Genomic DNA, 15,093 nt, shown 5'->3' on the forward strand with positions numbered 1-15,093 from the left:
TGCCACCATGCCTGGCTAATTTTTGTATTTTTAGTAGAGATGGGGTTTCACCATGTTGGTCAGGCTGGTCTTGAACTCCTGACCTCATGATCTGCCCGCCTCGGCCTCCCAAGGCATCACTTTTTTAAGAAAAGTTCCCCAGGTGATCCTAATGTACAGGGAAGTTTGACAGCCACTATTCTAGAAGAACGATGCTTCTCAAACTTTAATGGACATATGAATCACCCGAGGACCCTGTTAAAATAGAGCTTCTGACTAGTCGGTCTAGGAGGAGGTTTGAGTTCTGCAGGTCCATCCAGCCCCCAGGTGATGCTCATGCTGCCAGCATATGGACACATTCTCACTCAGGCTTTAGAAGACACCAATGGAGTAAGTAGTGTGGTCTGCAGTTATTGACTGCTGTTACAGAAAGGATATCTTTTTTTTTTTTTCCTCCAGACACTTTCATACAAGGAAAAAATAAAGAATTTTCAAAAGTGGTTTTCCTTACTATTTTATAGTTTCTAATGACTTTCAGGTATGAAAAAGAAATCCCACAATCTTGCTAACACTATTGTGTTAGTTTAACATGGGGAAAAAAGCCTCATGCAAATAAATGAAAGGAATGAAGTGCTTCAGAAAGGATGCCACACGGGATAAAAATGAGGATTCAAGTCAGGAACAGAAACATAGGCTACAGGAGATTATAGGCTAATTTTATGAGCAGTCAGACCATGAATAACAAATGATCTCCTATTAACACCTCTATCTGCTAACAGTCACTCTAGAGCTGCAGGAAGCTATAATGCATAGTGAACAAGAGGCTGGAAAAACATGTCATCTGAATTCAGGGTCGATTCTAAGGGCCAGGGAGTTCAAGTAAAAAGACACGTCACTGGGGTAAGAAAAGAGAAAGTGATTCTGGTGGCAAGGTAGAGTCATGGTTAAATTTTCCAAACAAATGGGACAGAATTTTGTTGTACTTTCAAGTTTAAAAGTATTGGAAATGCATTCTGGAGGACAAAACTTTGACATTTCCACACATTCCTGTCTTGTTGTTTCTGCAAACACTCTCTGGTTTATAGGAACAACAAGAAAGAATATTTGAAATTGGAACTTCTATACAAAATGCAGGTTATTTATTCATTTTATAGTAAGGGGTTGATAGGATGAGAGGGAACAAAATATGGAATAATACTAGCACAATCTAATTGAGAAGTCTATCCATAGAAGGTACCATGACCTTTAAACTGGATTTTCAATGGCTAACTTACTCAGAGATATATTTTATCTCAAACTAAATACTTCCTAAAGAACAGACTGCCAGTTATATGAGGACATTAGACAAACATCTATGCTATATAATGAACTTGCTACCTGGTTATCGGGGCTACTGATAAACACAGTTGCTGGATATTCTGAAGGGAGAATATGAGGTCTATAAGCAGCATTCCTAAGTTCAAGATGGGCGTTCACCTCTTACCAGCTTCCTTCTGCAGATTCCTTTCTATGTTGGACACACAGGACGCACAGGTCATGCCTTTGATCTGTAAGAAGCACTTCTGAGGTGCCACTGCTCTGGTTGATTCTGGGGACTTTGCCCAGATGTCCGGGAGATGGTTTGTAGGGAGACTCCCAGCGTGGAGAGCCACTTCCTGCACAGATGTAGGTGTACCACCTGTAGTTTGCACCATGGAATTCCCAGCACTGTGGTTTCCAAGAGGGCTAGTAGAACAGTTTTCTAGGATAAAATGTCAGAAAATATTCAAATCAGAAGAACAAATAATATGTTTTTCAGAACAAGAGGTTTCAGGGCTTTTGGTGAGGGTTCATGGTCCCGGCTCCCACCAAGCAGTCTCAGTCCCTGGGCTCCAGTAACAACCTTGTTCCTCAGCCACCATGGAGGAGGGGGCTTCCTGCTGTTGTTAATCTGTGGGGTTCTTCCCATTGCGTATTTGGATTTCCAGCTCTCTAACACCTTTGTAAATAGTTCTCTGTATTAAATCCCTCCACTGAGCTACCCTGTAACTTCACCTTAACTTTCATGTCCTTCAGGAATACCTACTGCATGCGGGGTGCTATTGAGTCCAAGGAGAAACAAAGAAACCGCAAGGCTGTCCTCAAGGAGCTCCTAATCAATCGAGAACGGCTCTTCAAATACAAACTGGCACACTAATGGTTTATTCTAAATTAAAGTTGCCAGGTAAAATACAAGACATCCAGTTAAATTTGATTTTCAGACAAATAACAAATAATTTTTACTATACATATGTCATGAATATTGAGCGGGACATGTTTATACTAAAACATCATTCATTGTTTATGAAAAATTAAAATTTAAGTAGATGTCCTATATTTTTATTTGCTAGGTCTGATACCCTAAATACCTCTTGGGCTAAACATAATTCTCATAATCCTGCCCAATCAAAAAAAAAAATCACTATTCTTTTCTTTCTAGGTTTATTTAATCAAATCGAGTTATTCTGTAATATGTAGCTTAACGCTAATTTCTTTTTACCACTTCATGTTAACTTCTTTTTACCTGATTGCACGGTTGAAAGACTTTAAACATCACACAAAAACAGGCAGATGTTTACCTTATACTATATTTCTCACCTTTTGTGTACAGGATTTACTGTTCTACTGTGTTTTCCTTATTGATTTTTGTTTTAAAGAAACTCCTTCCTGAAACTTGGTACAAAAGACAAAGCACAACACAGGCCCAGGCCACTTCACACGAATGCCCGCTCCCTTCAGCAGTGGGTGTGTGCTGTGGGCACAGAGGGGAGGCAGAAAACACTCACAGCTGAGTGAACTTTTCAAGGAACAAACTTTATCTCAGTGACCACAAGAAACTATGTGGGAAACCAAAGTCCAGCCATCCCTGAGCGCTGAGCTGCTGGTAGGCTTGCCTGTGCCGCCAAAGGCAGCTCTTTCTAGTGCTGGGCCCGCTGCCCCCTACAGTACCGAGTACCAGCCAAAAGGCCGAGGAAGCCAGCCATGTCCTGGTCCAGTCCACAAGACACGCACGTGCAGGGCCCATGTCTGGGACCTAATCGGTTACAACACACCACCCACAAGCTGCCCCTCACAACATGTGCCCCTTCCCTCCTTACCTTCAGCATTTCTCCCAACCATCTCCACTCACCTATCACCCTCTTTATCCCTAATTTAAGCTACTAGTGGTCTCCACCCTTACCACCAGCCAGGCTGGGCTCCCACCTTCCCAGGGTCCTGAAGCAGCTGCTGAGGTCTCCAACGGCCTCCCCTAGTTAACCCGGGAAGATACGACTCAGACTTTGGCCTCTGCAGCTTGCATTATGTCCAGGGTGACTAGGAGACCCCTCCCCCTCCCTCTGCTTCTTTCCCATCCCACAGTCACTCTTCCTAGGTCTCTGTCATCTTCCCACACTCAATTCTGCATTTCCAGCCTGACACTCTCCCTCAAAATTCAAGGCCCTTCTATTCCACTGTCCTCCAGCATCTCAGCTAGGGGCTCATCCCAGTTACCCCTTTCCTCCATGGCCCTCCCCATTACACACCCCTCTTGGTGACGCCAAGCCTGGTGGAGCTGCCCTCCTGAATGTCTTTCAAACCCACCTCTTTCTCACCTGTCCTCCTATGTGGTCTCACTGCCTCAACGGACACTGTACCGTGACACCACACTGGTCTTCTAAAATATAATCTGACTTCGTGCTTCCTCTGATTAAAACCCATGATGGTGGCTGAGCATAGTGGCTCATGCCTGGAATCCCAGCACTTTGGGAGGCTGAGGCAGGACTGCTAGAGGCTAGGAGTTCAAGACCAGCCTGGGGAACATAGCAACACCGCGTCTTTACAAAAACATAAAAATAAAAAAATGAACCAGGTGTGGTGGTGCACACCTGTAGTCCCAGCTACTCAGGAGGCTGAGGTGCGAGGATGGCCTGAGCCCAGCGGTTCAAGGCTGCGGTGACCTATGATCATGTCACTATCCTCCATCCTGGACAACAGGGCAAGACTGTGTCTCTAAAAAAAATTTTTTTTTATTTTTAATTAAAAAATAAAAAAGCCTGATGGCTCCCTCCCTTTACTTCTTCTCTTATATTCATCAAATGGGGAGAGAAACATCATTGATAAATCCTTTCCTTAACTCTCATTTTTACCAGCATAGCCTCTAAGTTATGACACTAAGGTTCTGTTGTCTAGCAATAAAACATTTTGAGAAGGTGATAATAGTTCTCTTGGTAAGAAAAGGGCCTGGATGGTCCCATAGTGTTCTATTTCAGGATATAGAATCAGAATTCTCTCCAGGAAAGAAGCCCAAATCCAAGGAGTTTAGCATTCCAGGCAGCCATGGTTTGAATGTGTCCCCCAAATTTCATATATTGGAAACATAATCCTCAATGTGGCAGTGTTAAAAGGTGAGGGCTTTAAGAGGTGACCGGATCATGAGGGTTCTACCCTCATGAATGGACTAATCCACTCATGGATTAATGGGTTATCAGAAGAGTGGCATCGAGGCTTTCTAAAAAGAAGAAGAGCCACCTGAGCAACCATGTGAGCATGCTCAGCAGCCCTGCCACGTGATACCCTGTGACACCAGAGTCCCCACTGGCAGCAGGCTCTCACCAGATGTGGCCCTCAACCTTAGACTTCTCAGTAACTATAAGAAATAAATTCAGTATCTTTATAAATTACCCAAATTCAGCCATTCTGTTATAAGCAACACAAAACAGACTAATACAAAATCCCAACTATATGAAAAGCAAAATCTAGACGCTTGGAAATTGTATTTCCTCTATCTTAACAAATTTAACATGCAAGGAAAGTTTGTAGGATTTTGTTCAACTGCTGACATGCGAGGCAGGGAGCAGGGCTCACCTACGCCACCATCCAGGAGCTATTAGACACAAAGAGAAAAGGAGACAAGCTCAGGACATACCTCAAACACACATCAACTACATACCAGAAACGACTGAAGCCTCAAATCCCATGTCTTCTATAGCAGCTCTGAGTTCTTCTGGGCTAATTACAGAGGGATTATAAAGAACTGTTCCAATCCCTTCGGCCAAAGACACCGATATTTGCTGCACCCCTTCCAGTTGGGAGATCATGCCTTCAATGGTATGGACACAGGATGCACAGGTCATGCCGGCAATGGCAATCAGAGTGGTACTGCATGTGCTCTGCCCCTGGTTTCTTGGGGAGGAGCCAGGGGAATGAGAACTGGAAGACCTGTGATCTGTCCCACTCCCTTCGGCTCCATCAGGAAGAGAAACTTTAAAGTTCCCAGGTGGAAGTGCCTCGATAGCCGTCTGCAGAGCCACTGGGCTGGTACGAGAAGGGTCATACTGTACTTGGGCAGTTTTGTTCTCCAAGGACACTCGAATACTTTGAACCCCTAGGAGTTGGCCGATATTTTCTTCAATATTCAAGACGCAAGACTTACAGTGCATTCCATCTATTCTCAGTTGGAGGGTGACCACATTCCTTCCTTGGTGTCCCAAGGTCTCAGAATTATTAAAATTCTGGTTAGCAGAAGATAAAGGTCTCTTTGGGTTAGTGCTTTCTAACCGCTCAATATCAATTGGTCCCAGGCTTAAGGGAGCCACTTTGTTCTTGATGGCAGCTTCAAATCCCATGTCATTTACATGGTCCCTGAGGTCTTCAGGCTGAATGAGATAAGGCTGATAAGTGATGACAGCCTCTTGGTTGCTGAGTGAGACTTTGACTTTCACTACTCCTTGCAGTTTCCGGACCTTGCCTTCAATGGAGCCAACACAGGACTGGCAGGTCATGCCCTCCACCCGGAGCTTGACCACAGCCTCCTGGGCAGGCAAGGACCTTGAGGGCCAGGAGGCTGCCTTTCCTTCTGCAATGCTGGCCTCGAAGCCCATGTCCCCAATTTGATGGCAAACCTGTTGCAGGCTCACAACTGATGGCACATATTTCACGGTGGCACTGCCTTGTTCCAGGGAAACCTTCATGCTCACGATGCCTTTCAAATTGGAAATTCTGTCCTCAATGGACTTCACACATGACTGGCAAGTCATGCCCAAGATCCTGATTGTGCTGGTGTCCACCTGAGAAGAAGGGCCCAGGCCATCCAGACCACCTTCGTAGCCAACATTGTCAAAAGCAAAACTCTTCTTCATTGCTGGTTCCCAGGCACGGGTGGGCAAAGAAAGCTTAGATAAGATCTAAAACGAAAAGAAATAACATTTTTTATCCTTTAAATATTTTCTACAACATCCCAGCTTCTCTGGCACTGAGAAAATGGAAAACAATGCCACTGGTGTCAAAACATCCCAAGGGTAGAAGAACATAAAATACACAGAAAGCAAGCTAAAGGCATCATCTATAAAATGAAGAGCTCTGACATTCTTCTCTGACAGAAGCTAACTGTCTGTCCTCCTTAGTGAAATGTCATTCTCACACAACAGACATGGAGGATTCTGAGGGAAAGAAGGAAAGCACGACACGGTTTCACACATGGAACGCAGCACGGCTGGCCTGCAGCACAGGCAGAGGGCACAGCGGCTCACAGTGGGAAGGCACAGGTATCCCCAAAGAGGTCCCCACCTCTGGCTGATACCTCCCCACAGAACTTAGTCCCTTCAACTCAAACTTTGGGGGTCCTGAGGAAATACAAACCCCAGAAGAGGCAACACCTTACTTCTATATCTCTTTCTAGGGGTGTCTGTCTGATTATCATAGCAGAGGTTAAACGTGCTTAACACCCTTCAGGTACACGCTCCAAATGCAGACTTTCCAGGCCCACACGCTCGGAATCCAAAGGTGGGCCACAAGCCTGTGAAAAAGCTTTGGAGGTATGCTCCCTGGGCGAGGTTTAATGAGCACCTGTGGCTGAGCCGAGGGGCAGGAGGGGAAAGGCTGGAAGAACAGGAAGTTGAGTTTCACGAGGAACTTCATAGTTCTGCCTGTGACTCGGTGTCACCGTCCTCCTGGGTGTTCAGAGAGCTGTAGCCATTACCTGAAATTTCAGGTGCATCACTTAATTAAAGAACCTGTTTTCTTAACATAACACAGTACAAGTGTTATTTCCTGGTTTCTACACGGGATGATGTAGTCTCAGTCATTCTATTAACAAGCAAAATCTTCCTTTCACAGGCTCCCAGCCTACAGCTGTCTTAACTAGATATACTTTTTATACCAGAACTTCTATGTGCTTCAGAAATTTGGAAACAGACCTTTATATATGACACATCACAAAAAAGCACATTTCTCCCTATTTGTACACAATCCTGCTTGTCTTCAGGTGAATCTCCTTCACATGGAATGATCTTCTCCTTTTTCCTGTGCATAAAATGCAGACCTTGCCAACTGGCTTTTGAGCAGCTTAACAACACAAATGTTTAAATAACTTCTAAAATGCAGACTGTATAAATGTTGATTTCTATATCCACAAAGGTTGGGGATTAATAATTACATGGAATTGTAAATATTCACTGTAGCATTTCCTAAGAGAAAAGAGGAATAATTAAGTAATTTGGGGGACAGCAGTTTAAAAGATATTGCTGAACTCAGTAAATACGTGAATGTTTAACAATGTTGTTTAAGGATGGTGATACATTCTGAGAAATGAGTCATCCTTGTGACTTCATCCTTGTGTGACCATCATGGAGTCACTTACACGCACCCAGATGATGTAGCCTACTACACACACCTGAGCTGTATGGGATAGCCTGTTGCTCCCAGGCCACACATCTATACAGCATGTTACTGTACTGAATACTGCATGCAATCGTAACACAATGGTAAGTACTTGTGTATCTAAACATAGCTGAACATAGAAAAGGTACAGTAAAAACACAATATAAAAGATTTTTAAAATGGTGCACCTGTATGGGGCACTTATCATGAATGGAGCTTGCAGGACTAGAAGTTGCTCTGAGTGAGTCAGTGAATGAGTGGTGAGTAGATGTGAAGATTTAGGACACTGCACTACTGTCAATTTTATAAACACTGTATACTTAGGCTCACTAAATTTATAAAAAACATTTTTCTTTCTTCAGCAATAAATTAACATAGCCAGACACAGTGGCTCATCGTAATCTCAATGCTTTGGGAGGCCGAGGCAGGAGGACTGCTTGAGCCCAGGAGTTCAAGGTTACAGTGAGCTATGACTGCACCACTATACTCTAGCCTGGGAGACAAAACAAGACCCTGTCTCTGAAAAAATAATAATAATTTATTAATTAACCTCGGCTTGCTGTAACTTTACTTCATAAACGTTTAATTTTTTTTTTTTTTACTTTCGACTCTTTTGTAATAACACTTAGCTTAAAGCACAAACACACTGGACAGCTGTATAAAATTTTCTTTCTTTATCTACTTATCCTATAAGTGTTAAAATTTTTTATTTTTAAACTAAGCCTTTTTGTTAAAAACTAAGACACAAACACATACATTAGCCTCGGCCTACACATGGTCGGGATCATCAATATAACTGTCTTCCATCTCTACATCTTCTCCCACTGGAAGGTCTTCGGGGCGATAACAGGCATGGGGCTGTCATCTCCTATAATAACAACACCTTCTTCTGGATACCTCCTAGGACCTGCCTAAGGCTATTTTACAGTTAACTTTTTCTTTTTATACGTAGAAGGAGTACACTCTAAAATAACAATGAAGAGTATAGTAAATACATAAACCAGTAACACATTTATTATTATTATCAAGTATTATGTACTGTACAGAATTGTATGTGCTCTATTTTTATATGACTGGCAGTACAGTAGGTTGGTTTACACCAGCTCACCAAAAATATATGAGTAATGCATTACTATGACATTATAACAGCTGTGAGATCACTAGGCAATAGGAATTTTTCAGTTTCATTGTAATATCACGGGACCAGTGTCATATGTGCAGTCCATCATTGACTAAAACATCATTATGAGGCACATGACTGTATAATAAGGATGACATGGTGTAACAATATTAACAGACAACTGACTAGCCACCTCAGACACCTATCTGGAAACCTATATGTCAAAAGACATTTCAGGCAGATCAAAGATTAAGATGTAAAAAAGAAATAACAAAAACACTAGAAGAAAACATAGGAGAATATCTACAATAATCTCAAATTGAGAAAAGCCTAAATATGACAAACAAACCAGAATAAAACCAAGAAAATCCAAAAGCTATAAAAAATTTGACATAACTAAATAAAATAAGGACAAAAAATTACTCAAATGAAGTCAAAAGATAAATAACTGGAGGACAAAAGATTTGCTTCACATAGCATACATTAAGAGCCAATTTCTTTAGTACACACAGAATTCCTCCAAAAAAGCAAAAGGCCAATAATCCAAACAAAAAAGAAGACAGTTCATCAAAAAGGAAATGCATGTGGTTTTTAAAATACATGAGAAAATATTAAAGAGAAATGTAACATTCCAACCACATTGTGGTACAGCGCTCACCATTTGCTGCAGTGCACAGTCCTCCTACATTGCTAGTGGGAGTGTAACCTCTCTGGAGGGCAATTTGCAATACCTATTAAAATTACAAATTTACATACTCTTTTACTCAGCAACTCTACTTCTAAGAATTTACCCAATAAATATATTTGTTCATGGGCAAAAGGAAGCATGCCATGGAGATATTGAATGCTGCGAAACATTAGAAACATCAACATCTGTCAATAAGAGGCTAGTTAATTATTGTTCAGCCATAAATGGAATATTATTCAGCTCTTAAAATGAATGATGTGGCTCTGTATGTACTGAAATAAGCTGATATCTAATATACTGCTCAGCAACAAAAGCAAGGCACAGAAAATACCATATATATAGTATGTGTTTGTTATCTGTTGCTACATGACAAACCAAATTTAGTAGCTTACTAGCAAAAGCTCACAATTTTTCAATTCGTTCAGGGCTTGGCAGGGAAAGCTTGTCTCTTCTCCACATAGCACCACTGGAGGTGGCCTGAATGGGGTTGGCAGTTCCACTTCCAAGAAGATGGTTCATTCATGACATGGCTGCCAAGTGGATGCTTGCTGCTGTCTAGGGGCTCAACTGAGGTTGTTGGCAGGGACCCAGTTCTCTTTCATGTGGCTTCTCTTTATGACTAGGTGGGGACCTCACAGCTGGGGGCTTCTAGGTACTGACAGGGGGTGTCACAATAGCAAGCACTCCTCTAGAACACATTTCAAAGTGCTAGCTCTTATCAAGCCTCTGTTTGCATAACACTTGTTAACTCCCATTGGCCAAAAGCAGTCACACAGCCAAGCACAGTCAATATGGGCAGGAATTACACCGAGCTTGAATACAAGGGCGTGTAGTTCACTACAATTCTATCACGGTGCTACCTGTGTGAAACAAGAGAATATCATACAAATGGATGCTTGTATAGGCATGGATTATCTCTGGGACAATGCAGAAGCTAGTAGAGAATTTGAGGAAGATTAGGCAGCTGAAGGGGACCAGGTGGCTGGGATACAGAGAAGAATTACTTTCACTGTATATCTTACTGTACAATACACACATTACCAAAACCTAAATATTAATTTAAAATTAAAATAACGAGCACAAAGAACACTCAGAACAGTGACTTGATTGTAGTTGGTGTTAATTAAATACTTGTTTAATTAAAAAGGAACCAAGGATAAAACAAAAACTAAGAAGATATTCAAAGACATTCATTTTCATATACTACCTTATTAAGCAAAACCTCTTCCTCATAATAAGACATAACCCTCAACCACCTAGTTTGTAGGAAAAACAAATCCCTCATGATATACTACCCAATTTACATTTTTTGGTCCTCGTTCCAACTACACAACTTAACAAACCCCAAACCACAACAGTGGCTCTTAATTTCTAGACTGTTGATTCTACGTTTCTGCCAAAATGGTTTGGAGAAGTACTGAAAGCAATTTCTTATTATCAAACACTACTCAGAGGCCCCCCTTTCTAGACACGCAGGTTTTTAAGGCCAAGCAGTTACAGAAGACAAAGCCTTGCAAACAACATATCTCTACAAAACACTAGAGTATCTGTTGGTCTAGGAACAACCTCATTAAACAACTGATAGTGTTTGGATAGTTTTAAGTGTAGACACAGGGCATATGTATGCTTTTAACTCCGTTCTTCAATTAAGATGATCTTTGGGGGAAAAAACTCTCCTGATGAGTTTTAAAAAACAAACAAAGGTTTAGATTTAAGGGTTCATCAAAGAGTCACAGAAACGGACGGCAGGCCAGGGTTCTACATAGGTATCCCAGAAAGCCTTGTGAAAGCCTGGTTTATCTAAATCCCACTAGATTCTGCACTCCTTGCAGACAGACATACGGAACATTTTCTCCAGACCCAACACCAGGCTTCAGAATGACTTTTTCTAGCTTTTGAATTTTTGATAAATGATGGTAGACATCAGGATGAGAAAGGACTGGAAGCACAGGAGGCCACAGAAGGGAGTCCAAAAGTGAATTTCAATTCTCTCTCTAGGTACCCAAGTCACATGGAATTTGCTGAGAGTGCCAGGGCTTGTAAAATAAAATATAGGTTAAAAAAATAACTATTGATTCACCAAGACGAAGCCAGAAAGGAAAACAAAATCTCTGGAGAAGCCATTCTGATATGAAGAAATCAGAAACTGGGTGACATGTTTTGATGAAGGGTTTCAAAGCCAATCTGATAGTGAAAAAGCAGAAACAACATGCCTTGTTAGAAAGTGGCTGTGATCACAAATCAAAAAATACTAACCCATGCACAAGTGAAGGACCACTAGCTACTTCGGAGGTCTCCTGATCACTCTTGGATTCCCATCAACCTTAAATAGGATATCACTCAATCCCCTGCCACCTATCCGCAAGAACTGTTTCACTTTGAAGGATGTGTAACACCCATAACAACTTATGAGGCAAACATGTTATACGTGCATGCAACTTTTCCAATACATCACCTCCCCCGATACAACTTAATACATCTGAACTTTCATGAGATTCAAAATACAAAAAAGTCTGGATTCTTTCATATGCACACAGATCGAATAATAACAAATAATTAATGATTCTGAGTGTTATTTTATGAGGATGGCATTTTATATCCCTCATGCTTAGGACAATTCTAGAAGGAGGTATTATCACCATTTCACTGTTGAAACTGACTCAGAAGCTTATCCAAGAGCACAAATCAACGTAAGCAACAGCTGGGATTCAAATGCTGCTCAGAAATCCGGGAGGCTCTGTATTTTTTAAAAACAGCTTTTAGAGTAACCTTTTCTTTTTAGCCATGTTAATTATAGGAAAAGACTACAATGCAGAAAAGTGAAATGAAAATAAACAGCCATACCTGCAAGCAGCAAGCCAGACTAACATGCAAGAGAGCTGAGCTGCCTGAGCCCTGACTTCACCCACCAGTATCTGTCACCTCAGAAAAACTACAGCAGAATATCCACACTTGCTCCACTTTCCTTGATATCCCTAATAAGGCAACCACACTTACAGGAGAAGGCTGGACACAAGTCAGAGGAGACAACAGCTCTGGACCACGTACATCCTGAATATCTGGAATGAGTACTGCCTTGCTCGGCCTTATCTAAGAATTCTCTGGATACCACAAATTCACAGGGGAGGGCACAGGTCAAAAATAATGCCTGACTCAAGAAAGGATCTCACCGAAACCACCCCAGGCATCCAGGCCAGTGGGGGTTGGTCTCTAAAACCCCCACTGAGGAAGAATCAATGTCCCATATTAACCTCTATGAACATAAGTATACAGGGGATATACTTAAATATTAGCAGAGAAAATTCAGGTTACCTTTGGGTGAGTTATGAAATACTGATTTTTAAAAATATCTGTACATATTTCCTAATTTTTCAAACTTAAATTTAAAAAAAAGTATTACTTTCATAAGCAGAAAATAAATGTGATTTTTCAGGCATCTCTGAAAAAAAGGCAGTAGCCCCCAGTCAGGGGCTTATAGATAAAACCACCCTCTCCCTGGGACAGAGCACCCGGGGGAAAGGGCAGCTGTGGGTGCAGCTTCAGCAGTCTTTTTTTTTTTTTTTTTTTGAGACGGAGTCTCGCTCTGTTGCCCAGGCTGGAGTGCAGTGGCCGGATCTCAGCTCACTGCAAGCTCCGCCTCTCGGGTTCACACTATTCTCCTGCCTCAGCCTCCCAAGTAGCTGGGACTACAGGTGCCCGCTGCCTCGCCCAGCTAGTTTTTTGTATTTTTTAGTAGAGACGGGGTTTCACCGGGTTAGCCAGGATGGTCTTGATCTCCTGACCTCGTGATCCGCCTGTCTCAGCCTCCCAAAGTGCTGGGATTACAGGCTTGAGCCACCGCGCCTGGCCTTCAGCAGTCTTAAAGGTCCCCACATGCCAGTTCTGAAGAGAGCAGTGGATCTCCCAGCACAGTGCTCGAGCTCTGCTAAGGGTGCCTTCTCAAGTGGGTCCCTGACCCCTGTGTCTCCTGACTAGGAGACACCTCCTAGCAGGGGCCAAAAGATACCTCATACAAGAGAGCTCCGGCTGGCATCTGGCAGGTGCCCCTCTGGGACGATGCTTCCAGGAAGGAACAGGCAGCAATCTTTGCTGTTTTGCAGCCTCTGCTGGTGATACTCAGGCAAACAAGGTCTGGAGTGGACCTCCAGCAAACTCTAGCAGACCTGCAGCAGAGGTGCCTGACTGTTAGAAGGAAAACTAACAAACAGAAAGGAATAATATCGATATCAACAAAAAGGACGTCCACTCAGAAACCTCATCCGAAGGTCACCAACATCAAAAAGCGAAGGTAGATAAATCCACGAAGATGTGGAGAAACCAGCACAAAAAGCCTGAAACTTCCAAAAACCAGAATGCCCCTTCTCTTCCAAAGGATCACAACTTCCTCGCCAGTAAGGGAACAAAACTGGACAGAGAATGAGTTTGACAAACTGACAGAAGTAGGCTTCAAAAGGTGGGTAATAAAAAATTCTGCCAAGCTAAAGGAGCATGTTCTAACCCAATGCAAGGAAGCTAAGAACCTTGAAAAAAGGTTAGAGGAATTGCTAACGAGAATAATCAGTTTAGAGAAGAACATAAATGACCTGATAGAGCTGAAAAACACAGCACAAGAACTTCGTGAAGCATACCCGAGTATCAACAGCTGAACTGATCAAGCGGAAGAAAGAATATCAGAGACTGAAGATCAACTTACTGAAATAAAGCATGAAGACAAGATTAGAGAAAAAAGAATGAAAAGGAACAAACAAAGCCTCCAAAAAATATGAGACTATGTGAAAAGACTAAACCTACGTTTGATTGGTGTGCCTAAAAGTGACGGGGATAAAGGAACCAAGTTGGAAAACACTCTTCGGGATATGAGCCAGGAGAACTTCCTCAACCTAGCAAGGCAGGCCAACATTCAAATTCAGGAAATACAGAGAACGCCACAAAGATACTCCTCAAGAAGAGCAACCCCAAGACACATAGTTGTCAGATTCACCAAGGTTGAAATGAAGGAAAAAATGTTAAGGGCAGCCAGAGAGAAAGGTCGGGTTACCCACAAAGAGAAGCTCATCAGACTTAACAGCAGATCTCTCTGTAGAAACCCTACATGCCAGAAGAGAATAGGGGCCAATACTCAACATTCTTAAAGAAAAGAATTTTCAACCCAGAATATCATATCCAGCCAAATTAAGCTTCATAAGCGAAGGAGAAATAAAATCCTCTACAGACAAGCAAATGCTAAGAGATGTTGTCACCACTAGGCCTGCCTTACAAGAGTTCCTGAAGGAAGCACTAAACATGGAAAGGAACAACTGGTATCAGCCACTGCCAAAACATACCAAATTGTAAAGACCATAGACACTATGAAGAAACTGCATCAACTAACGGGCAAAATAACCAGCTAGCATCATAATGACAGGCTCAGACTCACACATAACAGTATTAACCTTCAACGTAAACAGGCTAAATGCCCCAATTAAAAGACACAGACTGGCGAATTGGATAAAGAGTAAAGACTCATCGATGTGCTGTATTCAGGAGACCCATCTAATGTGCAAACACACACATAGGCTCAAAATAAGGGGATGGACAAAGATTTACCAAGCAAATGGAAAACAAAAAAAAAAGCAGGGGTGGCAATCCTAGTCTCAGATAAAAGAGATCA

General features: G+C 42.2%; 1 protein-coding gene across 6 annotated transcripts in view; it reads right to left on the bottom strand.

Annotated features, from left to right (window-relative positions):
• Positions 1–15,093, bottom strand: part of ATP7B (ATPase copper transporting beta) — an 81,492-nt gene that overhangs the window by 36,118 nt on the left and 30,281 nt on the right. For all 6 annotated transcript variants that reach the window (XR_005236456.2, XM_037986662.2, XM_037986661.2 and 3 more), the window contains 2 exons: positions 4,928–6,161; positions 1,463–1,720 (listed from right to left, as the gene is read on the bottom strand). Coding sequence is in view for 5 of the 6 variants with exons in the window: in XM_037986662.2 (XP_037842590.2) it covers positions 1,463–1,720; positions 4,928–6,161 (1,492 nt within the window). In the remaining variant the exon portion in view is untranslated. The remainder of the gene's footprint in view (positions 1–1,462; positions 1,721–4,927; positions 6,162–15,093) is intronic.

Source organism: Chlorocebus sabaeus, chromosome 3 (assembly GCF_047675955.1).
Source record: "Chlorocebus sabaeus isolate Y175 chromosome 3, mChlSab1.0.hap1, whole genome shotgun sequence".
Taxonomy (NCBI): Eukaryota; Metazoa; Chordata; class Mammalia; order Primates; family Cercopithecidae; genus Chlorocebus; species Chlorocebus sabaeus.